Source organism: Sus scrofa, chromosome 14 (assembly GCF_054392235.1).
Source record: "Sus scrofa isolate SSC_HxYL_T2T_F1_AM1 chromosome 14, Sscrofa_HxYL_maternal_Yorkshire_Landrace_v2.0, whole genome shotgun sequence".
In the NCBI taxonomy this organism is placed as follows: domain Eukaryota; kingdom Metazoa; phylum Chordata; class Mammalia; order Artiodactyla; family Suidae; genus Sus; species Sus scrofa.
Genome location: NC_139396.1, coordinates 150,019,205 through 150,044,742, shown reverse-complemented (window position 1 = coordinate 150,044,742; position 25,538 = coordinate 150,019,205). Strand labels below are relative to the sequence as shown.

General features: G+C 51.7%; 1 protein-coding gene across 1 annotated transcript in view; it reads right to left on the bottom strand.

Moving 5' to 3' along the window:
* Nucleotides 1-24,514, bottom strand: part of SLC18A2 (solute carrier family 18 member A2) — a 36,397-nt gene extending 11,883 nt beyond the window's left edge. Inside the window, 10 exon segments of the mRNA NM_001315654.1 lie at nt 8,229-8,324; nt 11,487-11,547; nt 11,616-11,659; nt 11,765-11,854; nt 12,513-12,605; nt 12,878-12,961; nt 13,238-13,296; nt 22,120-22,471; nt 23,852-23,987; nt 24,487-24,514. Of these exon segments, the coding sequence (NP_001302583.1) occupies nt 8,229-8,324; nt 11,487-11,547; nt 11,616-11,659; nt 11,765-11,854; nt 12,513-12,605; nt 12,878-12,961; nt 13,238-13,296; nt 22,120-22,471; nt 23,852-23,972 (1,000 nt within the window). The 5' untranslated portion in view covers nt 23,973-23,987; nt 24,487-24,514.
* Between the last annotated feature and the right edge of the window lie 1,024 nt (nt 24,515-25,538).

The following is a 25,538-nucleotide window of genomic DNA, read 5'->3' as shown; positions in this document are numbered from 1 at the left end:
GCGCCCACAACACAGCCACAGCTCCTACGGCTCCTACTGCATTCACCTCCATGGAAGAGGATCCCATGGCAACTGGCACAATAAGGGCCTTGGCACCTGCACTCCCAGTCTCACCCCGTGCCCTGCCACCTCTACAAAGCCCCTCCCCACCATGCAGCCCGGCTGGCTGACCCCGCAGGCTGCAGGAGGTTCCTGCCAGCAGAGAGCACTCCGACGGTCTCACCCGGCCAAGTCCACAGTGGCACACAGGAGCCCAGTACACGGCCAACCCCCTTTCCAAGCAAAGACCCTGCGTGAGGACTCCTGTCACAGAGCTGAAAGTATCCGGGCTGTTCCGTGAAGGTTCCGGGGGGCAGAGTCCTCAGTTCCCAGTCCAGGAACTCCAGGCTGGGACAGGACCCGCTGGATCTCGGGCCCCAGAGTTCCGATTCCTGTGTAGACACAGCCTCAGCAGCCTCTGCCTCACCAGAACCTCCCCCACTTCGCACATTCGACAGAACCGGCCTCTCTGACCTCAAAGAAAACTCAGCTCAGGAGCCCGTCTGGGGTCCATGGGCGGCGGGGCGGGCATCTAACTCTGTTCTGAGACCTGGGTCAGGGAGTCCACTCCTCTTCCGGACGCCCCTGCAGGAGCAGCTCCTACTGCAGGGCAGGCCTCCTAACACCGAGCCCTAAGCCTTCCCATCACCCACACCCACCGGCCCTGCTCCTGGCACACAGTCCGGAGCCAAGAGAAGCCAGTTTCAACCCCCTTGAGCCAGGCCTAAAGTGCGGGAAGAGCGAGCAACATCTTAGCCGCCACCCAGCTTTCCAATGAAACCCGACCAGGCTCTGGATTGGCCCCCGGTGACAGAGCACCAGCCATGGCCCCTTATACAAGTTCAAGTTCTTTCTCTACCTTGAAACCTGGTTCCCAGAACTTCCCCAACCTAGGATGGGCACAGAGCACAGGACCACTGGCATCTGAAGAAGGAAAGAAGGGCCAAATGAATGACTCCTCCTCTGCGGTCAGGCCCCTTGGTCAGCCATGCCTGTGCAGGCAATTCTGGAGCCCTGGTCCACTCGGCACTCAGCCGGCTTGCAGTGCACAGACCTGCACTTCCTCCAGGCCCCCCACTTTGCCTCCTTGGGGCATCTCCCACTCTGTGAAGGACTTTGCACTCTCACCAGAGGATTCCACCCCATCCTTTTCAGGTCTTTGTTTCTGCCTGTGGAGAGCTTTCAGAATCTGCAGCTAACTAGAACCTTTATCCCCCCAGCCCCCCGAAATTCCTATCACCTGCAAAACATTTTAGGCCTTTTCCCAGCCCTGTGAGAAAAGCCTTGACTGGGCCTGGGCAACCCTCAGTGCCAGGGCCACCGCCCCCTCCCCATGGCTGCTGGTGTCTCCTTGCTCACCTCCAGTCACAAGGGCTCACCAAGTGGTCTGCCCGTCCCTGATGTCCCCAAGGGCTCACTGGGAACCAGAATGGGCAATGGTCCCCTCCCAAAGGAGGCTCAGGAGTTCCCGTCGTGGCTCAGTGGTTAACAAATCTGACTAGGAACCATGAGGTTGCAGGTTTGATCCCTGGCCTCACTCAGTGGGTTAAGGATCCAGCGTTGCCGTGAGCTGTGGCGTAGGTTGCAGATGCGGCTCAGATCCCACGTTGTTGTGGCTCTGGCGTAGGCCGGCGGCTACATTCCGATTAGACCCCTAGCCTGGGAACCTCCATATGCTGTGGGAGCAGCCCAAGAAATGGCAAAAAAAAAAAAAAAAAAAAAAAAAGCCAAAGGAGGCTCAGGAGGCTGAAGTCCTCACATCCCAGAACCACGGGGTGTTGGCATTATCTTGTCTTTGCTACCCAGCCAGGCTGGCGGAGGACACGCCCGAGGTCACAGCTGGCTGGAGTAGCACAGGTTCCCCACCAGCAGGCAGAGTCCTTCCCTCCTTCCATCCTGCACTGCATCACCACACCTCCTTAAAGAACCAGAAGGGGAGTTCCCATCATGGCGCAGGGGAAACGAATCTGACTGGCATCCATTAGAACGCAGGTTCGATCCCTGGCCTCGCTCAGTGGGTTAAGGATCCGGTGTTGCCGTGAGCTGTGGTGTAGGTCGCGGACACGGCTCAAATCCCCGATTGCTGTGGCTGTGGCGTAGGCCAGTGGTTACAGCTCTGATTCGACTCCTAGCCTGGGATCCTCCATATGCCATAGGTGCCCTAAAAAGAAAACACACACACACACAAAAAAAAGAAAAAGAACCAGAAGGAAGAGCCTTGTAGGACTCTTGTCTCGAATCTGCTCCTCAGAGCTCAAGCTTCCCTTTCAGGGTCCCAGGCCTCACCATGACCGTGAACTTTGACTCTCTAAGCCTCTGGATGTCTCCGGGAACCTGACCCAGGACTTGAGGTAGAGACACCATGATGCGTCTCTCTCCACCAACCCAAACCCAGGGCCACCCCCAAGGGGGCAGTGCAAGGAGCTGAGGGGCCAGGCTCACAAGGGAGCCCTCCAGAGTGGGGGGGCGGCTGCACCTTTATCTCCCCCCAAAATCGCGGCCACAAACACAGCGTTCAACAAGAGCAATCGTGTGTCCGCCATGCAGCTCGTGAGATTATTCTGCTTTGACTTCAAATCCTCCAGCCTCTCTCCAGAAACTTCCCTCTTCACATGGGACTGGAGAGGACCTTGAACGGGGAGGGGCGGCTCCCGCCTCCTGCCACTGGGTCCTGGCCTCAGGGCCAGGTCCGCCACCTTCTCACTAAGGCTCAGAGGGGCCTAAGGGGCTCGGGAGGGGTGGGATGCAAGCTGCTGAGGCCCCAGAAAGGGGAGGGGGGGCGCTTCCTCTCACACCAGAAAGGATACGGCAAACAGGGACAGAAATTTGAGTCTCTTGAGCAAAACACAAGGCCAGCTCTGAGACAAGGGAGCAGTGACCTCAGTGGAGGAAAGGTAGGGTCAGGGGCCATCTGGCCTGAGTGATAAGCCCCACAAGAGGACCTCCTGATGAAATCTAGGCAGCCCAAGGCCTGCTATCTAAGCCGGCTGGCCCCGGGTCTCTGGCTGACGTGAGACTTTATAAAAGAAAGCCCCGGGCTGCGTCTGGAGAAGAGGAGGGCCCAGCAGCCGAAGAGCCCTGCACGCAGCCACACGCGTTCAATTAGCGTGTTAAGTCGGTTAAGTGGAGAAAACAGAGACACCAGAAGAGCGTCTCTGCCCGGGAGCACGTGCAAGGCTGACACGGGGCTCCAGTCGCAGCCACACACCCCCCACGCCGGGGCCTCCTGAGGACACTCGGAGGCCCCCCTCACCTCGGGCCCCAGAAAAACGGCTTCCCTGGGTCATCCTCCGCTATCAGCATCAAGGCCTGAAGAGCATCCACTCATCTTTTGCAAACCTGCTGTTTGCTAACTCGAGGAGAGAGAAAGTCAAGGGGGAAGGATTCTGAGAGCTAAACTCAGGCTAGTTCTTAGGCAGAAATCTGGCTCTGAACTTCCCAGCCTTGGAGACAGCAGAGGAAGCCCAGAGGCTCTCAAAGGCGCCAAGGAGGGCCCCCTACTCTGCAGGAGGGTGGACTTCCTCTCTCCTCAAACAGCAGTTTGGCAAAAGATGAGGGCATGCTCTTCAGGCCTTGATGCTGATAGCGGCAAATGACACATAACCAACCTACCACAAAATTCACCCTTTCAGAGTACACAGTTCACTGGCTTTTAGGATATTCACAGGGTTGTGCAACCATGACCACTATTTAACTCCAAACACTTTCATCACTCCAAAAAGAAACCTCCCACCCATTAGCAGTCTCCATCTGACCCAACTTCCAGCCATCTGGGACTTTTTGTCTGGGCCCACAACATTCAGGGCGCAGTGACAACGGCGGGTCTTCAACCCACTGCACCACAGGAGGACTCCTAACAGAGGACTTTTTGATGAAGGAACAGAAATTCAATGCAGAAGCCAAGAGGACTAGGGCTCAGGCCGGGCCCCCTGAAGCATGGCAGGGAAGACAGACACAAGCCCCAGCCAGGAGGCAGCAGCTGCCAAGACACCCCCACAGGGCAATGCACGTTCACCTGGGGAAGGTCTGGGGCACTCACAAGGTCAGCTTATTCAGGACGGGAGAGGCTGCATCTGAAGATGTTAACATAAAGGCAGAAAGGACCATGAAAAGCAAAACAAATCTCTAGGAAGGACAACTGATAAATTCTCACCAAAAAATCTGTGTGTGTAGGGACCAGCCTTCCAGATATGAAGCAACACTCTCAAGCTACAGTAATTAAATAGGAGGGAACTGACACAGGAATACAAGCAGACAACCAGAACAGAAGAGCAACGTCCAGAAACAGACCCAAGGACACACAGGCATTTTGAGCATGAAACGCGGGAAGAATCAGATGGACTCAGAGGGTAGGGCTGGCTGGCCGGACAGAAAACCGTAACCCCAGATCCCCACCACACACCTGAGGGCAAAGTGGATTCCCTGAAAATCCAAGATTTTAATGTAAAAAACAAGTCACAAATTTGCTGGAGGAAAACATGGGTGAAAAAAGCACCCTGGCCTAGATAGGCGAGGCCTTCCTGAGCTTGACCGGAAATGACGATGACGTAAAGAGGAAGCCTGCCCAATCTGACTCGTAGCATTTTAAATGTTCTGAGTGGCCAAAAAAAAAAAAAAAAAGAAAAGAAAAGAAAAAGAAAATCCATCTATCAAGTCAGAGACATACAACAAAGGGCAACATTTGCAAAACATCTGATAAAGATGAGTATCTGTTAAAATACTTACAATCAATTTTTTTAAAAATTCAATAGAAAAAAATGGGCGAAGGATATTAGTTAGAAATTCACAGTAAAGGGAATAGATATGGATAATAAACATATGAAAAGAGCTCAATTTCACTCACAAAGAATTTGTAAAAATAAATCAAAATGAGACCTTTTTCTCACACACTCTATTGGGAAAGATTGAAAGGCCGATCGATAATACCTGTGTTTGTTCAATGCTACCCAATATCAAAATGCAAATTCAAGTTTAGGAATTTGTCCTACAGTCACATGTACTTCACGTACTTCCAAATAGGAACAGGAATACACAGAAAGGTCATTCACTGCAGTATGGTTTCTGATGGCAAAAATTGGAATGAACCCAAATGTTCAGCAACAAGGATTGGTTGAAAATTTAGGGTCTAACCTTAAAGTAGAAAGACAGGCAATCATTAGCATGAATGACAGGCTTCCAGCTAAAGAGGGCTGATTGAATCTGTGGGTTTGCCATTCCCGCTCCAAAACTCATTTCAATTTTAGTAAAGGAATAAAAGAAAACTAGAAACCCTCCCCTCTCTGCTGAAGACAGACAACAGAAGAGGGGAGAGGGCAACCAGAGGAAGGAACACACAGGAAAATCAGCAAAGGATGCAGCACAGAACAATGGACCCTTCCACCTGCACATGGAGCGGGCTGAAGAAGCAAGAACTTTTGTGCCTCAGAACCCAGAACATTAAGAGACTGAAGGTTCCAGGTGTTGTGAACCTGGAGGGCGGAGGCTGTCAGCCAGAAAGAGGGTTGTTTTTAGGAGCAGTTGGACTCCCCCAGCCCTCAATGATTCACCCTGGCAGGAGAAGGTTTCTTAAAAGAACCTGTAATTGAAAAGGTTCAATGACCCCAGCAGACTGAAACTGACATAAGAGGCTGAAGTGGGAGGTGAAGAGAAGTCTTCCTACTAAATGGTAAGATATTATTTTGACGACCCCCCTACAGCCCCCACACATACACAAAACCACTGAGGGTAAATATGAAAGGACTCTTCAAAATTTGTGAAATGATGACACCAATTATAAAAGTCCAATAGAGTTTAGAGGAGGATGATGGAGAAATCAATGGAAATAGGGAAGGCAAGACAAGAAATCAAAAGTATAAAATGGAGAGGTCCAACATCTCACCAACTGGAGTACCAGTAAAGAAAACAGAAGAGAGGGGAGGATTAAAGAAGTCATACAAAAAGGTTTCCCAGAACTGAAAGAAGGGGTTTCTCAGCAGAGGAGACTGACCAAGCAAATGCCCAGCACAGTGCAGGAAAACAGACCCCCTGCAAATCACCATCATGGATGCTAATAACCTAGAGAGGAAGAGAAGGTCCTGCAAGCTCCAACAGAAGATGGGGAATGAGGACATGGCACCTCAACAGCAACCCTGGATGCCAGAGGATAACAGGACAGCGTCCTCAAGACTCTGAAGGAAAAGGATTTCCAACCAAGAATTATATACCCAAACAGATGAAGTTGACCAGACTTAGGATACAGCTGAGGCAAGATAAAGATGCCTGCAGATATGTAGAATCTCAGAAAACATTTACCTGCCAAGCACCCTCTTCTCAGGAAGCTGCTGGAGAATGTGCAGTGAGAAAGTAAGCCAAGAGAGAGGAACACAGGACAGGAGGGTACAAGAAATAGAAGAGAAGCAAAGAAGATGCCCAGGTATGAGAAGAGGAGAATCTCAGGATGGCCTGGAGAACAAGTCTAGACTAGAACAGGAAGACAGAATGACATGGGACAGATGTCCACCAGCAAGCAAATAACCAGAAAGCTTAGGTTTGCTGATATACCTGGCCACATTTAGAGGGTCTTTCATCTCTGCAAAAGAGGTTGAGGGATATATTCAGGAATGCTACACATAAATCTAAGGAAATGGAAATACACAGCAATTACCAACTCCAGGAAAAACAAAAGGTTTGTTAAAAAGAAAGGAATTACAGAACCCTAAAGAGCTCATCTTCAAACAATGTTTACATAGTCACAATAATATCAATACTGCATGCCAATCTAACCCAAATCAGAAGGTGAGAAAGAAAGGACAGAAGGTGAGAAAACATGTGAGTTGGTTGTTCATATTTTCCAGAAGAAAAATAATGGCATTAGAGCCTTGTCTACTCTATTAGGAAGCTGGTAGACAATAAACAAACTTGGAAATCAAAAAATAGGAGTGTACACATATTATTTAGAGACAAAGGAAATTAGCAGAAGAAACAACTACAAGAGTTGAAAGTGATCAAATCTGAGGAAGGGATTTGACATGAGGAGGCATGAGGCAAAGACTGCTGTTTTCTCATGATATTTATGATGCTACTTAACATAAAAATTACATGCATGTGTAACTTGATAAAAAATTAAGATTTAATTAATTTTGTAAAGTAAATCTACCCATTCTGACACAGAAACATAGAAAAATAAGTTGCACAATGATATAAATGGCAAGATGCCACTTCGGTTGGGTTTTCAAGCATTTCACACACATGGTGATAAATGCAGAACTATCTGGAAAAAGACACATGAATTGTTAACAATGAATGTCACAGAGGACTGGGTAGGGAGAGGACAGAAAGCTGAATATGAGATTTTTTAATTTTTACTTCCTCAGTCCCTGTACTTTGATTTTTTTTTTTTTTTTGGCTACGCCCATGGCATACAGAAGTTTCCAGGGCCAGGGATGGAAACTGCACCACAGCTATAACCAGAGCCACAGCAGTGGCTTCCTAACTGGATTCTTAATTGCTAGGCCATCAGGGAATGCCTTGATTTTTTAACAATAAGCATGCTTTATTTTCTAAATTAAAAAATACTTTCAGGGTATTCCTGTCGTGGCACAGCAGAAACGAATCCGACTAGGAACCATGAGGTTGTAGGTCGGATCCCTGGCCTCACTCAGTGAGTTAAGGATCTGGCGTTGCCTCGAGCTGCAGTGTAGGTCACAGACATGGCTTGGATCCCAAGTTGCTGTGGCTGTGGCGCAGGCCAGCAGCTGTAGCTCTGATTCGACCCCTAGCCTGGGAACCTCCATGTGCCATGAGTGTGGACCTATTAAGAAAAAAAAAAAAAAAAACTTTCAAAAATTCATCCTTTTAAGAACTAAGTTTGTTGTTTTTCTCACATAAATGTTATTGCTGTCTGCATACACTTAATATAATAACTAGTCCAGATCAAAAACATGGGGGGACGCCAAATGTACTCTTGCTCTCTCTCTTCCGCCCATGTCTGATGCCTTCGCACTAACCATGCATCCGTCGGGGATGACACAGACACTGGAGCTGAAACAAGCCCCAGAGCTCACTGCTTAACCTAAGCATCAACCCCTTTAAGCGTCAAACAGAAACAGTCACTTTATCATCCTGCTACCAGCAGCTCAGCAGGGCTACAAGAACGAGACCCACTCTGGGGAGAAAAGTTGCAGAATCAGGAGCACCCAGCCCAGTCTTACCCAGCTGCCACTTGGGCGAACACATGGTCTCCATCATCCAGATGGGCAGGGCCGGCTCCAGCATGGCAATCCCCATGTTTGCAAAGCAGATGGACCCTTTAGGGGAAGAAGACAGTCAGTGTCCTTCTGTTTGGGGTCTCGAGTGTCCCCCACACAGTGAAATCCCATGGGCCCACAGCCAGAACAATCAGCAAGGGCACCCAGAACTTCTACTTGTGTAAGAAAAAGAGAAACCACACGTTAAGGGATAGTGGGGAAGGCTGCCTTTTTTTTTTTTCTTTTTTGATCTTTTGGGGGCCACACTCACAGCATGTGGAGGTTCCTGGGCTAGGGGTCGAATCGGAGCTGTAGCTGCTGGCCTATACCACAGCCACAGCAACTCGGGATCCAAGCCGTGTCTGTGACCTACACTGCAGCTCATGGCAATGCCGGATCCTTAACCCACTGAACGAGGCCAGGGATCGAACCTACATCCTCATGGATACTCGTCAGGTTGGTTAACCACTGAGTCACGACGGTAACTCCGTGCTTTTTAAATTATTACTACTGAAAACAACCAGAACCCCAGAGTCATAAAGTTTGAAACTGGAGGGAGGCTTAGAAATCACTTGGTTTAATGTTCCCAATTTATTAATAAGTTACTTGCTTGAGGCCACTCAGTGACTCAGGCCACTTCCAGATCACACAGAGACTGACTCAGGCAGCCTGAGGCTCTTACAGCCATGTTTTCATCTGTGTAATGAACACAGATTATTTCTAAGGAGGCCCTTGGTTGCCCCAAAATCTAGAGCATTCAGTGCAAATATGCTGTTGAAGGATTTTTTTTTTTAATCAACTATACCTATAGCGTAGCCATGTAAATATCATTATCACTGTGTTAACCAGATCCCTTTGTAAATGTAAAACCACTTGGAAGAAAACACACAGAACTGTTCCCATCGTTCTGAGAACTTCCTGTGCCGTGTACGGCGGAACCTCTAATTTGCTAGAATCCTGATTCAAAGAACATCCTGCAGTCGTGATTAAGGTGCTCAGAATGGGAAGAAAGGTTTTTTTCACTCTTTGTAACATTTAAAGACAGACCATAAAAATGATGCTGAAATGGCTGGACTCCCCTCACCCACCTGTTCCGTGTTTTCGTGGATTCTGTACTTGACTATTTGACCTTAATTACAGGGAAAATCTAACAACAGAGTTGTTCACGCCTCCTGTGATCCGGAGCCCATACTCTGAGCCCCCCTTTATCTAACTCTGACCCACCCTGCCAGTATCCCCTGCACTTAAATCCTCCCAGGCAATGGGGACAGCCCCCAGACTAGAATTTCCTTTTTTTATTTTTATGGCCTCACCTGCATATGGAAGTTCCCAGGCCAGGGACTGAATCTGAGCTGTGGCCTGCACCACACCTGCAGCAATGCCAGATCCTTTAGCCCGCTGTACCCGGCCAGGGCTCGAACCTGCTCCTCCGCAGCAACCTGAGCTGCCACAGTCAGATTCCTAACCCACTGCACCACAGAGGGAACTCCCGGACTGGAATCATTTAAACTAGCCAATCCCAAACTGCTTACCCTGACCTGTCTGTCCCATGGAAATCCCGGGGCTCTGACCTAGACCTTCCCTTCACCCCTTTCAGCCTCCTGCCCAAACCTGTCACTTCCTTATGTGGCCCCAAGCAATGTCACATGCCCCCCCACCTTGTTTTATATTTTTGCCTTTTCTAGGGCCACATCCATGGCATAGGGAGGCTCCCAGGCTAGGGGTCTAATCGGAGCTGTAGCTGCCGGCCTATGCCAGAGCCATAGCAATGCCAGATCCAAGCCGCATCTGCGACCTACACCACAGCTCACGGCAACGCCAAACCCTTAAGCCATTGAGCAAGGCCAGGGATTGAACCCGCAACCTCATGGTTCCTAGTCATATTCATTCACTGCTGCACCACAAAGGGAACTCCCCCCCTTTTCTTGAGAATGTAAATAATAAACTCTTCCTTCAATGTGATTAACCTCATCACTCAGTCACCTCCATAAACTAAAATCCCACTGGTACAAATGAGACACCGCCTGGCCCCCAGCTCCCCCATCTAGGCTGGCTGGATCTCTATGTTTCTTCCGCGGGTAGGAGCAAGGCTGCGAGGGTCAAGGCAGCACCACCCGCCTGCAGGTCTGCCCCAAGGGGGCAGGGACCTGCACCTCTGGCCCCCACCTCTCACCACACATCTCCCCATCCCTACCTTGGACAGCCAGGGCTCCAGGGGAAGCTCAGCTCTGGAATCTTTTCCCTGTGTCCTGCTGGGGGCACTGAGAGCTCCCCCTGCATGAGGAGGTCACCACACCAGGTTTAGAACCCTTTGGTCAACAGGCATGACAGACAAGGTCTAGACTAGAGACGCCTATGTGCTGCCCTGAAGAAACCCACCAGCAGACGGCTTAACAAGACCAGCCTGGGGTTTTGAAAACAGCGACTCTGAATGCCCTCAGGATGGAGGGCCTCAGCTCCCCCCAGGCTCCCTCAGCCCCAGCGCCTGTGACCCTAACTGGAGGGAACCCTAACCAGACTGATGCCACACTGCACGGCTGTCCTCTCCGGCCCAACCCCAAGGGCCACTGCTGACCACAGCGTCTGGGCCCAGGCTGCATAGGCTGGCCCCTCCTGAGGCAGCCCCGGGTCTGTGCCCCTGGGATGGTCGTGGGAGGACAGTCACTCGGATGGATGCTGCCAATGGGCAGGATAATGCCCCCACCCCCAAGAGCCAGAGGACCCCAGGGTGTCCTCTGAGCCCACCTGCGCCAAGAACCCGAAGGGTGTCTTCCAGCTGGCCTGCCTGCCTCTGCACAGGATGGCAGCTCCACAGAAAGGAGGGGGGGCTCCCCTTGGCCCCTGCTGTGGTCTCTATTCAGAGACGCCAAGGTGACTCAGACCACCCACCTAAGCCACTGGCAGGAGGCCACGGACTCCTTCCCGAAGGTCAAGGCCAAACCATGATGGCCTCAGACACAAACACAGTGAGCAAATTTGGCCCCGAACAATCCGCTGTGGAGGGTATTTCTGGGACTCAGACATCTTTGCCCCAAATGAAAAACCACAAAGGAGCTTGGCTGTGTCCAGAACTGCTGATGGAAGAAAACCATTTCTCGTGACTTATGATCTCTTGTGTGCCTTTCATGTTTTTCTGCAGCCCAATGTTTCCAGCAGCAAAATGAACACTGGTCCTTGCCCCCGGCCCTTGGCTGGGAAGAAGCGGGGCAGCTGGGCACCCACCTGCGGCAATGAGGATGTACGGGTCCCTCAGCAGCGTGGTTAGCGGTGTCCCCTTCTGGCTCTGTTGGGAAAACAGGGGTTAGAAGAGGCCACACGGCCACCACAGGCCCACCTTGCCCTGCTGCTCACCTCTGGCTGCACCCGGGACGGCTGGAGCACAAAGAGCTGAATAGCTACAAGAGAGAAAAAGGAAAGTGTGGCCCCGGCCCCTGCCCACAGGGACCCCAAGCTCACTGCCCCCAAGGTCATGGCCAAGGCACCCACGTGGACTCACTCACCACCATCCAAGAGCACCAGGGCGGCCAGCACCAGGAACGGAGCCGTCTTCCCCACAAACTCATATAGCACACTCCCGAAGGGGGGGCCCACTGCAGGGAAGAGAGGGGCAGTGCCAGGCCCCAGGACTGACGCCCCCAATCCCCAAACGAGAGCCACTTCTCCCTCCACTCTGTTCCAAACACTAGGTGGGCTGGCCACCCTATGCTCCACTCAGCAGTGTTAAGCTGCCCTGAAAACTTCCTCCAAGTGGTAAAGTTTCACACCTGAGACATGAGCAAGAACCTATAAAGTTCACCCCAAAAGCAAAGGTCAGAGAAAACTAAGAACCCAGGGAACAGACGTGCGCAGGAAAAAGGACCAATGAGGGCTTCGTGGTGCTTATAAAGCAGCACAGCCAGGGACCACGGGCTCCCAGATGAGGCCAGCAGTGCAACAGAGGGTGGAGGACGGCTCAGCGGAGGTGCTTGCCCCGGGTCTGGGAGCTTGGCCAGGGCCGCTGAGGGAGGCAGGTTCAGAGAGCGGGAAGGTCCTCGGGTGGGATGCGACTCAGAGAACATTCGAGGGGAAGGACCTTGGCAGATCACCCTGTTCAAGACCTGGTTTTATATCTGGGCCCTCGAGGTCTGGGGAGCCCAGGTCAGAATCCTCCCACCGCTTTACAAAGGCTCCATGAAAGCAGGGGAGGAAAGAGGACAGCCGTGGGAAAGGGCCCCACCTCCCAGCTGGCCTCCGCAGCACCGCACCCACCTAAGACCCCCATGGCCAGGCCTCCCAGGGCGATCCCCATGGCGTTGCCTCTCTCCTCATCATCGGTGTACACGCTGGCCAGCATGCCCATCCCTAAACAGGAAAAGAAAGGCTAACAGCTGAGCTCTGGGAGCCCCAGACTCGCCCTTCCCACACCTGCCAGACCAACAAAACATACGGCCAAGCAGAATCACGAAGAAGTGGGCACCTCCTCCACGAACCCACTGCCACCCACCACCACCAATGCTTTGATTCCCTGAACCATTCCAACTCATTCTGTAGAGGCCTCCAGCCCGGGCAATGCCAGCGGCCCCTCAGACAGACCGAAGATCCCCAGGCACTGACTTCAGTGTGTCTACACCTACCAGCTACGGAGGAGCAGGAGGAACCGATGCCCTGCAGCGACCTGGCGATGAGCAGGAAGGCGTAACTGCGGGAGAAGGCGAACACTGCGGAGGGGAGAGCGGCCGAGCCGCGTCAGTGCGGGCCCTGCTGATGCTGTGACCACAGGGTCCTCTGCAGGGCTCCCCTCACCCCACGGGGCATTTCTGTACCAACCACCCCTGCAGGGTGCTTCTGCTCCCTGAAGCCCTCTCCTATGGGCTCTGTTCTGCAGCTGTTGCCGACACACCCACCCCCAGGCTGTGTTCTCAATTCCCAATGGGTGGCTGCAGTCAGAGCCCAGCCAGGGACCCACATTCAGAGGGCAAACATCAGCCACTTACTAATTGTGGAGATAAACATGATGCAGAAGCCAGCGAACATTGGGATCGGATAGCCGATTCTGCAAAACAGGACCACAGCGAAAACCTGGTGACTGCTTTGTAGTTTTTTTACGCCTTTCGATTGAGCCTCTCCCGCTTACCCCTTGGGATCAGGTGGATAAGTGTTCGGTCAACTTCGCTAAAAGTTCATATAGCAGGTGCTTCTTCCGACATGACCTTTTTTCTGTTTGACTGTCTTGCAACGTGAATACATTTATGGACTGCCTCTCTGAAGAGAAATTCCTCTGGAATAAATGTTAATATCGGCAAGGAACCCAGAACACATCCAAAATACACAGCTCCTGTTTCCATCATTGTGAACAAGGCTCTTTAATTATAGTCTTTGCTAGAGCTGCCCCAAAAGGGACAAACGGCAATCAAGTGCTTCTCGCAAAAGGTCACCATGTGAGTCAATGGACAGCAGACACAACGGCCCTACATCTAAGAGGCAACAGGCAGCAGCAGATTTTCAGATGTGTCTTCATGTTGACCCCGATGAGGCCCAGTGGAGAAAGACAGGCCTTGTTTTCTGTGCAAAAATTCAACATCCTAATTCCCCTCTAAGATGGGTGTCCATACAGGGCTCTGTCACCAGGTGGACAGGAGAGGTGGGAAGACCCTGGCTTCTGGTGCCAAAGCCCTGGCTGACACCTGGCCCTGCCACTCCACCCAGGCAAATCGCCCCTCAACCCCTTACAGCGAGCACCCCCCAACTCGCGGAGCTGAAGCGGGTAGTAAACGAGACATGAATGTTAAACTGCTACCAGACGCGCCTGGGACATAACAGTGCTTCAGAAATGTGTCCTCACTCATTCTCTTCCTTTCCCTCTGTTTCTGCAGATTAAACAAGCAGGTGGGTCCCTGTCATATGCACAGGGCATAAGAATGAGGGCACGAGGGAGTTCCTGCTGTGGCACAGCAGTAACGAATCTGACTAGGAATCATGAGGTTGCGGGTTCGATCCCTGGCCTCACTCAGTGGGTTAAGGATCCAGTGTGGCCATGAGCTGTGGTGTAGGTGGAAGACCCGGCTCGGATCTGGCGTGGCTGTGGCTGTGGCTGTGGCTGGCAGCTGCAGCTCCGATTCAGTCCCTAGCCTGGGAACCTCCCTATATCGTGGGTGCAGCCCTAAAAAGACAAAAAAAAAAAAAAAAAAAGTCATAATGACAATGTCTTCACCTAAAGGTTAAACTCAATTCTCTAAGTACTTACACCCATGAGCCAAATGATTTGCTAACTTTCCCATTTTACAGATAACTTTCCCATTTTACAGACAAGTCAGTGCCAAAAACTGACTTGTCACATGTCCTAGGGCTCACTCAGGGCTATTCCATCCAGTCTAGGACTTTTCCTTGCAAACTTTACCACCTCCTCAGGTAGACAGAAGGCCTATGTGGCTCAAAACTGAACCCTCCTAAAAGTTCTGGTCAAGCTCAATATTTCTCTTTTTTGGTGTCACCTGCAGCATGTGAAAATTCCCAGGCCAGGGATCAAACCTGAGCCACAGCAGTGACAACGCTGGAGGCTTGACCTACTGACCCATAAGAGAACTCTCCCAAGAGCCTATTTTTCTTTTTCTTTTTTTGTCTTTTTGCCTTTTCTAGGGCCACTCCCATGGCATATGGAGGTTCCCAGGCTAGGGGTCTAATTGGAGCTGTAGCTGCCGGCCACAGCCACAGCCACAGCCACTCAGGATCCAAGCCGTGTCTGCAACCTACACCACAGCTCATGGCAACGCCGGATCCTTAACCCACTGGGCAAGGGCAGGGATCGAACCCGCAACCTCATGGTTCCTAATCGGATTCGTTAACCACTGAGCCACGACGGGAACTCCCCAAGCTCCTATTTTTCTTAACTGCTTTATGAGCATCCAGAAACCAAATCATCACAAAATCATGACATTCCCAGGCAGTCGCCCTCCCACAAACACAGGCAAAGATTCCTCTATTATAACCTGAAATGAGCTTATAATTCACAAAGCGGGGCTTTAAGCCAATCCAGCGAACTAGGAATACCAGGGTTCTGAACCACTGTTCCGATGCCGTCAAACAGCAGCTTCTCTTGTCTCCGCAAGTCCCGAGCTGCCTGCTTTGTGCAGTTACCCATGTGGGCAAAAGAAGCCCATTCACAACATCGGGTCCAACATGGCCCCACTGGATACCGACTAAGGAAACTGCCAGAGGCTCAGAGAGAATTCACAGGTGCTTAGTTTTCCTTAGCAACTATCACATGTCTGGGGGAAGAACGGACATATGCCTGCTCTGGAATAAACACAGGCCTCTTTCTCACCCCCTTCAAGCTCCTACTTGGAGAAACCATACATGTGTCAAAGCTACTGGAATACCAGTGATGTTACATCCAGCCTCCAGCCCAGCCACTAGCCAAGGTCACCTGGCCACACACAGCGGGGGTGGGCTCCTTCTTACAGGGATGCTCCAACATTCCTGGAAAAAGTACACAAGGAACTGGTGTGCAGGGTCACCTGTGATTCTCACCATAATTCTGAGACCTAACTGGCTTTTTCCCTATTTTCAGATGGCCATACTGAGGCTCCAGGAATTTAAGTCACTTGCCCCAAATTCAGGGCAGTGGGTCTATCTTGAGTGCCTAAGGTGTGCCAGGTCCTGCTAACAGACACTTTGGTGGGCACACCAGTCACCAGAGCAGAAGTTCACATGGGGTGAGTGGAATGCAGGGTCCACAGTATCTTTTAGGACCAGGTGGCTCCATACCCACAGGGCTGTGTGTCGTGGAGGGTTCTTTTTAGCAAGGCCAGGTGCTGTCTTTTCTTTCAAAATGCTGCAGCTACTATTGTGGTTTTGGGGTTTTGTTGTTGTTATTGTTGTTTTAGTCTTTTCAGGGCCGCTCCCACAGCATATGGAGGTTCCCAGGCTAGAGGTCGAATCGGAGCTACAGCTGCTAGCCTACACCACAGCCACAGCAACGCAGGGTCCGAGCCACATCTGCAACCTGCACCACAGCTCACAGCAGTGATGGGTGCTTAACCCACTAAGCAAGGCCAGGGATCGAACCCTCGTCCTCCTGGATGCTAGTCAGCTTCGTTTCCACTGAGCCACGACAGGAACTCTGTGGTTTTTGTTTTTGTTTTCTAATTTCATTGGGATTTCAACAAAGCATGAGTGGAATAACCAAAGAGCAAAGCTAGAAGGAAACTCCTAGGCTGGCCAGTCCAAGCCCTCACCTTGGATGAGAAAGCCGAGGTTCAGAGGTGCACTGGCTCTCCATTCATCACAGAGCAAACCACCTGCTTCTAATGCCACTGGGCACATGCTGCTTCGTCTCATGACACATGCCCTACACTTCCCACACCGGCCACGCCGCTGACAGGGCCGCCCAGTGGAAAGGGCTGGGCAGCTTCCTTCCCTGGAGCCACCCCCAGGCAAATCCAGCTCCTGGTGTCCCCCCCCCCCCCCGCCCCAGACTCTCCTGCCCCTGAGCACCCTCCTCAGGAAAGCTGCCCAAGGCCCCAGGTCACTGAGTGATGGGCAGATCGCCACGGCCCTTCTCCTTCCCCACGACGCCTCCTCGCTGGACAGAACCTCAGCTGACATTAGTCATAAACGTCCGAGTCACCTCTTGTCCCCATTTAATGCCACCTCAATTACAGTGCCACTAAGATGACCTACATCTGATGTGGCGAACCTTTAGCCAAATATCCCATTATCATCCCCTCGTGAGTCATCCTGCAGAGAGAGCATCAGCGAGCGGCGGATGCAACTGGAGTAAGAATGAAAATCACATGCATGAATCCCGGAGAAAAAGCTCAAAGCCGAAAGCGTTATATTCATAACCTGTCCCTACCCAGTCAGCAGAGAAACCCCACGCTGTCCCTGAATGGGTCCTGACAATCGAGACGTTTTCTCTAATGCTACTAACTAGTTTATCTTTCTTCTGGAGATTAACGTAAACTCACTTCTCAGGCTTGCTCAGACTTTGGCTTCCTCTGCTATGTTGAGGGACTAAAGCAAGGGACAGGGCGGGTACAAGATGAGACAAGAGATGACATCTTGCTATTCAATGATCGCAACACCCCCGTTTCAGTGAACGGAAAGGTAGCTTACATTTGCTAGGATGTACTAGGAAGCTTACGGTCAACCTTTCCGCAAATAAAACAAAATTCTTAGGGTGAGCCCTGGGTCTGTCCTTTGCAGCTAGTAGATGCGTCCGGGGACCATCACACGCCTTGGATTTATTATTCTCCAGGAGTCCCCGACACAGCTCACTGAAGGCTCTGCTCCCACGAGAAGGAGCTGATTCCACCGCCGGCTTCTCCGGATTTCAAAGCAGAGACTCTGTCACGCCATCCCCAGCATCCTGCCAACATCTAGGATGGGAGATCCCTTTCCAGAATAGCTGGTTTCCCTGCTGCGGAAAAGCTCTTTGAAAAGGTCACTGCTTATTCCTACAAAGCCCACTCCAGACCCACTGCCTGAAGCTAGAGGGGAAAAAAAAAAAAAAAAAAAAAAAAAAAAAAAAAAAAAAAAACCCACGCACAGTAGATTCTGTAGAGATTTCATGCCCTGTGGCTTTCTCCCTGGGGTTCAGATGTTAGTGAAGATTTGCGAGGAAAAATAACTGCCTTTCAAATATACTAGGTAACTATGGAAATGAATTAGGCCACTGACGTGGACTTGATAAAAAGCAGACCCCTGAGACTTTGACAAGCTGGAGCCATCCTGCCCCCCGCAGGTTAACCCTTTCAGAGGGGCCGGGTTCAGTTTGCAGCATCTTGGGTCTGAAAATGCAACTGCTAGGGAAGCCTTATGTTAAGCAAGATGACAATGCCACGCGCTTCACCTGACACATGGGAGAGAGAAATGTAAAGCTGGTTTTCCCATTGTTTCCCTGGTTGCCCTGTCTGGAATGTTCCTTATGTGTGTGCCTGTCTAAAACATGCCTGCTGGGCCAAATGACAACTGGTGTTGCTAGTCTAAGTCCTTCCACACTCTTATACTGACAACTATGATCATGAAATGAATAAACCAGAATGAGAAAAGTCACACACACCTCAAAGACGGCGCTCAAGTCAAGCCAGGCACCCACAGGCGCTGGAAAGTGCGTTACTGGATGTGGGATTCCCCACCCTCACCAAAAATCAGAGGTCCTTTGCTCCCTAGCTGGTCACATAATTCTCAGTAAAAACACAGTCCTGGAGAATCAGTGACACAGGAATTATCTGTATCATACAACAGCCAAGGGAGCACGTACATGCTGCCCAAGAACTGTCATTTTTTTATTTTCAGGGTCTGGCTTGAGATCTTATCCAACATTTAACACAAGAGCTGGGCAGCCTGTCTCCTGTATTACCCACCCACGAAAAGCCCCTCGCCCCGCAGCACCGTGACCAGGAATAATGGGGCCCCAGGTTGTAACACAGGGGTTCGGGATATGACATGTGTGCTGGTGGGTGTCTCATTTCAGAGTATGTCCCGCTTACAGCAAGAAGCCCGTCTCTAGGAAGCTCACCGCACATCTTAGGGGAGGCAGGAGGCCTCGCTTCTCCCCACTGTCAGAGGCAGAAGCGCCACAGACACACTGGGAAGCCAGACCAGTTCACATTCTGAGCTGGAAGATCTTTTTCTAAGGCCAAACAGGTGAGGGAGGAACCACCTCCCAAAAAGGCTGATGTTTTCTAAACTGCCTCCCCTTGAATAAGAAGAGCACCCAACAACCCACTGTTTGGCTTTTACCCATTCAGCCTGTGCAGCCAGGGAGAGCCCAAGTAGGTGCAAGAAAGACCCATTTTGACCTGCATTACTTATTTATTGAAGCTAAAGGTACACACTGGTAACAGTAAGCAAGTGGAAAGAAAGAGAAGGGAGAAAGGCATTGGCCAGAGAGTCTGGACAAATGCTTTCTCCTCCTGAGTGGCAAACCCCTTCGCCTCTAAAATACTAAGACTGACCCAAAAGCTTTCGCTAAAGTCTCCTCGAGATCTGATGCTTCCTGTTTTAACTACTCTTCAATCAGAAACTAATATGTTTTACACCCAGCATCAAATGCCACTCTAAACTCACTTCTTTACAACACTGAAAATGTGAGTCACACATCTTGTTGGTAATTGCGGATGTGATTGGCACAAATTACATCAAAAGGCTATTTGCAATGGCCCACAAGGGAAGATTCTGCAAAGGGAAACGTATTCTTACTTCTCTATGCAGAGCCAGGGAGGGCCCGGAAATGCTGCATGTCCCCAAATTCATATCTACGGGGCTTGGAAAATGTTAGAAAAATTACTTACCGTGATCACTCTGGAGGGACCACAGAGTTGGTTCAATTTGTTGGCATTCCCACATCACGAGGCAGTGTGAGAAGATGAAGAAATTATTTTGAAATTTGCTGAAGAGCTGGGAGGATGCGTTGGGGATTAAAATTTTGTGCTCAGTACATTCCCAAGGGGATTATTCACCAGACACACAGACTAAGTTTCACAGGTCGCTAAAGGAAATTTGTTTCTTCTTGGATGATAATTTTTTTGGAGCCCCAAACCTGAGCCTCAGGGGCCTGCAATGTCAAATCATGTGGAGTATTTAAAATGAGAAAGGAAAAAAAAAACAAAAAAAACAAAGGAGTTCCTGTCGTGGTACAGTGGTTAACGAATCCAACTAGAAACTATGAGGTTGCAGGTTCGATCCCTGACCTTGCTCAGGGGGTTAACGATCCGGCATTGCCATGAGCTGTGGTGTAGGTCGCAGACGTGGCTCCGATCCCGCGTTGCTGTGGCTCTGGTATAGACTGGCAGCTACAGCTCCAATTAGACCCCTAGCCTGGGAACCTCCATATGCAGCGGGAGTGGCCCAAGAAATGGCAAAAAGACAAAAAATTTTAAAATTTAAAAAAAAATAAAATAAAATGAGAAAGGTCCTACTGGTTTTAAACAAGCTGCCTCCCTACAGCACAAGCAAAGCATTAAAAACATGAACAGGATTTTTTTTTTAAAAAAAAAAAGCTTTCCATTTGCCATTTATATTTGGAAGACTGGAACGCTCACACCATTTCAGCCGAGTTTCTGAGTCACGCGCTGTACAGCTAACACTCACGCCCAAGTAATTGGCAAGGCATGATTACAATAATGTCCTCAATTTTCCCATATAGTATTTGAGCTCTTTGCTTTCTCAGAACACAAAACCCTGAACTGTGTGCTGTAATTATACCACATGCATTTTAAGAAGCGCTCTTAGTCTTGAAAAAAGAAAGGAAACCCTGCAGCTACAGAGGTCTCTTTGGTTTTCCTTCTAAAGAACAGACGAACTGCTGAACGCCACCTTGACAATGGTGCCTCTTGGTGGGCTCACAACCAGCCCATCGTCCTGGGTTAATTTGCTTTGCATTTTATGTAGCTGCCTGACTACAGCGCACTACCCGCTGGAGGCGGGATGTGGCTTGGGATGGTTAAAATTGATTCAATGGCACTACTCCGTGCAGACAAGCAAATCACAGAAGTTGAAAACATGTTTCCATCTGACGTGCCATGAGTACCTTGCCAGCAACGTCTGTGTCAGAGGACAGGTAGTGAGGAGAAAGGCAGGTCCGCTGTCCCCTCTCTGAACCCTCGCCACCACCCCAAGCCTCATCACCTCCCAGACACGCCCCGCAGCCCCAGCCTAACCAGAGCTGGCCCTGCCTTCTCAGTCACACTCTGAGAAGATCTCATGCTTGCTTTGATGTTTCTGGGGAACATTAATAGTATCTGAATACAAGGCCCAACTTCACAGCTTAAAATGCCTAACAATAGGTTATTACAAGACCTGGCTGGCCCGGTTCCATCTTTCCCGAGGCCAAAGTCAGGTAAACCTAAACCAGGGAGTAAACCCAGGGGTGTTTGGCTCCCTCTCTCTCCACCTTGGCTCTACAGATCCTCAAGGGACCCCCGCCACACACACCCCCCCTCTCCTCCAGCACTTGGGCCCCAGCCCCGCCCAGCACCCCAGCCCTGCCCTCCTAAGTTCACCACCCCTCTCTTGTTCTCTTCTCCATCTCTAGTCCTTGTCTGTGTTCACGCTTCTAGGCCTAGTTCACAGGTAGAGCTCTGGGCCCTTACACCCCCACATTTCTCTCATTCTGCCTTTGGGGCCACACTGTCTACATGGCAGCCCACCCCCTGCCCGCCACCCCACCAGCTCCCACTCTTTGCAGCTGACCCCTCCTCCCTTCCTCTGCAAGCCCCCCCTGTCCTGTGCTTTGAGCCCCCATGTGCCAGGCAGAGCTGGGCCACCTCAGCTGTAGAAGAACAAGTATCTGCTGGATGGCCACAGACAATGGAAATGGAAACAATTATTCAAAATAATATGGGTCTCGAAAGACTCCGGAACATCCGGATTCATGTAAAGCTAGTTAGGGCAGCCCAAATTAGCCAGAAAAAAATTATCTTCCCTTCGTGCACATGGCCACAGCTCAGCAAGCTGCCGGGGGAAGAGGTGGTGCAGTGCCCAGGACCTCGGAGTCGGCCAGATGTTTCATGACACACAGCGGGACTGCAGGTCACCTCCTATGTTCTCTACCTGGCCGTCCACATGCGCCTTGGCCACGCCAGCCCTGGAGGACACCACCTCGGCTGTCTACTCGGATGTGCAGGACCAGAGGTGGAAGAGGAGAGAAAGCGGCATGGCACGTACGACCCCACGGTGGTGGCCATGGTGGCCGGGAAAAGGAGGATCAAACAGGAAGGTGACAAAGGACAGAAACCTAAGGCAAAGGAGACTGGATTTTCCCCCAGCTTTGGTTCTCCAGATGCTGATAAATGAATGTGAAACAGACTCCCAGGGGCCAGCGATTTGGAACAAGATAAACATCGAACTCTCCGACCAAAATAATATAACCTACCTGTTGGTCAACAGTCCGATGAACGGGTTGGTGAGAAGCTGGACGGTGGCTTTCGAGGCAAACAACAGGCCAACCTGCACGTTCTCATTCAGAAGGTCTTTGTCTTCCTTGGGACAGTCGGAAGGGGCAGCGGACCTGTTGGTCACCATGCGCTGTGTGGTGGCCTTCGGCAGCAGCCCCCCATGAAAGTCGCCAGTGTGGTTCCCAGTGGCCATGGTAGAGTTGTCGTAATAAGAGAAGATATTCTGGAAGCCGCCAGAGGTGGAGGCTGTGAGCACTGGCTTGGCTGTCTGGATCTCTGCAGCATCTTTCTCATGCTCAATGCTGTACAAGTAGCTTGGGATGATGGGGACTGGGGACAAGAATAGGAGAGTGGTGACTACACTGACCCTCTCCTAGGACGAAAGCCAGCAAAACTGGGGTCATGCCCAACGCTAAACGAGCCCAGAGAAGAGGCACGTCTGCCTCAGGAATGGGACCCCCACACCCACACGTAACAAGTTCGCATGGCTTAGCTCTGAGAGCAAAGCCGCCAAGGCTGCCAAGGCTCCGGCCGCTCTCAGGATCAGCCTCTGTGCACACCTGTCGGGCCCCAGAGACCCCCTTGTCCTCTGTGGGCTTTCTCTTCACAGGGCTTCTTCACGGGAATATTTTAGGAAAGCAAGACCTGAAGTCCAGTCAGTACTGACCTGGGGTCAACCAGTGCTTCTCAGAAAGAGGCTAGAAAGACCTTTAAGTAAATGAATCAAGGCAATAGAAACCTAAATTTCATTATGTGGCTTAGGAAAAAATAAACCTGCAGGAAGCAATAATTGGGAACCACTGCACCAGGCCCCCTTCATCTTCCTACTGCTTGAGTCGGAAGCTGCAATATTTTCTACAACCTGGAAGATTCAAGAATTTCTGAGACTCTCATAAAGGGAAAGAAAAACTGATGCAATTGAAGCTTTGGGCATGTGTCTAATAGAACACTCAAGACAAAGGAGGACTCGGGCCCTTGTTACAGAATTCAGATATTCCTGAAAGTGAAAACCTATCTGATGTTCTGAAAACCTTCACCAGAGAACCTTACATGGAGAGAAGGGAACCAACCCTTTAAAAAAAAAAATCACCTTATTCATTAAAAATTGGGATCTTTTTAAGGAAAAACATGTCAGATCTGTTGCTTTAATGGAGCTAATTAAGAGAACTGGATGTCAATTGTTTAGTTTTTCAAAAATCCATTCCAGGAAAAAGATTAAAACCAACACTGTCAAAATTGCTCTTGAAACGGGTCCTGCAATGTCTCCATCCCAAGTCATTCATGAAATCAATGCATTTAAATGTCCCCTCCTTTTGTGGAAGGCGGGATGACGACCTGTTCCTTTAGGGGATACACCCAAGTATTAACCCACCTTTACAGGTGGCATAATAATTATTACAACACTATTTAGAATCCTGATAATTGCTCCTCCTTAATAGGATTTTTTTTTTAACCGCAGTGAAAGTGACAAGGGGAAGTAGGAAATTATCAGAAGGAAACATAAGTTCCAAGTGTTATCAGATGTCACATTTTTTCACCGGGCCGCCAGGAAAACGAAGCCACAAACGCAGCTAGTAGCCCAGGTTCTGCAGCCTTGGGGAACGCATTTTTTGCCAAGCGGGTTCTCCAACTCTTCCTGAACCGCGCTCGGGTAAGTGGGACGCATGGCAAGGGGTGCTCGGGGAAGGGATACGCCCAGTCTCTACGTACCCACGACGGTCAGCAGCATGTTGTCGAGCAGCAGTGCCAGGAACACGATGAATAAGATGAGCTTCCGCGAGCGGTGGCTCTCCTGCAGCCAGCGGAGCAGCGCCAGCTCGCTCAGGGCCATGGCTCCGGGGCTCGGCTGCGGGGCGCGGTGCGCGGTCAGGGGCCGTGAGGGGCCGAGGGCTCCCCAACTCCCAGGGCTCAGACTTCGCCCGGCCCGGCCGCCGGAGGGGCGCTCCGGGAGCCCCGCGCACCCGGCGGAGCCGAACCGGCCCGGGCGTCCCACCCTCGGCTCACCTGCGGCCAGCGCGTCCTCCCCGGCACCTGCGCTCCCTGTTCATCAAGCCCACGAGCGCCGTCGGGGCCGCATCCCAGGCGCCTCCCGACTCCCCACCGCCCTCGCGGGTCCCCCTTCACCCCCCGAGCCCTCGGAAAGCGTCGCGGGACCCCGCGCACCATGCACCACATCCCGCGCCCCAGCTTTCCCGGGACGCCCCGGAGCCCCGCGCGCAGCACCTCGGGGAGGGGTGGAGGGGGGGCTTCCCCTGCCCTCGGCCGGGCCCCGCTCTCCCCCGAGCCCCGGCGGCGCTCTGTTTCCAGCGCGGAGCCGAGTGGGTCGGGAGCTAGGTCGGTGTTACCTCGGGCGCTCTGCGGCTGCCTGCCCTGGGCGCTGCGAGCTCCGTCTGTCCGGGCGGCTCAGGGTCACAGTCTCCTCCCCAGCGCCCCACCGCCGCCTCTCCGTTTACCGGGTCCGGCTCTGACGTCACGGCCGGCGCGGAGCGGGGGCGGGGGGCTGGGGCGCCCCGGCCTCCGCCCTCCCCGCGCCGTCGCTGCCTCCGAGTGGCCGCTGCCTCCGTGTCCCCGCCCCGGACCCGCGCCGCCCTGCGGGGCTCTGCGGTGGGGACCCCGCGGTTCCCCCCCCCCCCCCCCCGTCCAAAGCCTCCCAGGGGTACAGAACCTTGCCCGCCCCTGCACACAGCCGCGTGCCGTGGAGACCCGGCCGGGAGGAAGTGTCTGGATCACGGAGGGAAGAAGTCAGGAGCCTCAGGGCAAGGGGTCAAGGGTCCCGAGGTCAAGGGTCAGAAGCCAAGGTGAGGAGTCAGGGATTAGTGCTTTCATCTGGCCTCAATTAGGGGCTGACGCTCCCTTTCAGCCTCAGGGTTTCTCAATTGGCGGTGAGGACTTGTAGGCTAGTGAGTGTGCCAAGGAAAAGAGGTCCTAGGGTGTTGGGAGCCGGCGACAGATTTCTGGAGAAGCCACTCTGCACCCCGCCCCAACTCCCCCACCTCGAGAGCATGATACAGGCTGCCACTTGGAGGCTTTGACCATCAGGTCCATGGCTATGCTCCAGATGGTGATGTGGAAACAGGGACACCTCCCAGTGTCACCCCACAGTGAGCCTGGGGAGGTGGGGGCCCCAGATCTTTAAGTCCAGGTCTTAGAAAGTGGGGGCATGTCACCCTGGGCAGGGGACCCTGGAGACTAGGTGAGTCTTAGTAAGAAGGCTATGGGGCAGCTGCTCCATGCCCTTGTGTGCTGCAGTCTTAGTAAGAGGACTGGTGCCTTATAAGAGGGCTGGGGGGCAGCTGCTCCAGGCCTTGTGTGGTGTAGTCTTCGCCCCTCTGTGTTTCCCCAGGAATTCTGGTTAAGAGATGGTTAAAACAGCAAAGTGTCTGTTTGTGTCTGATCT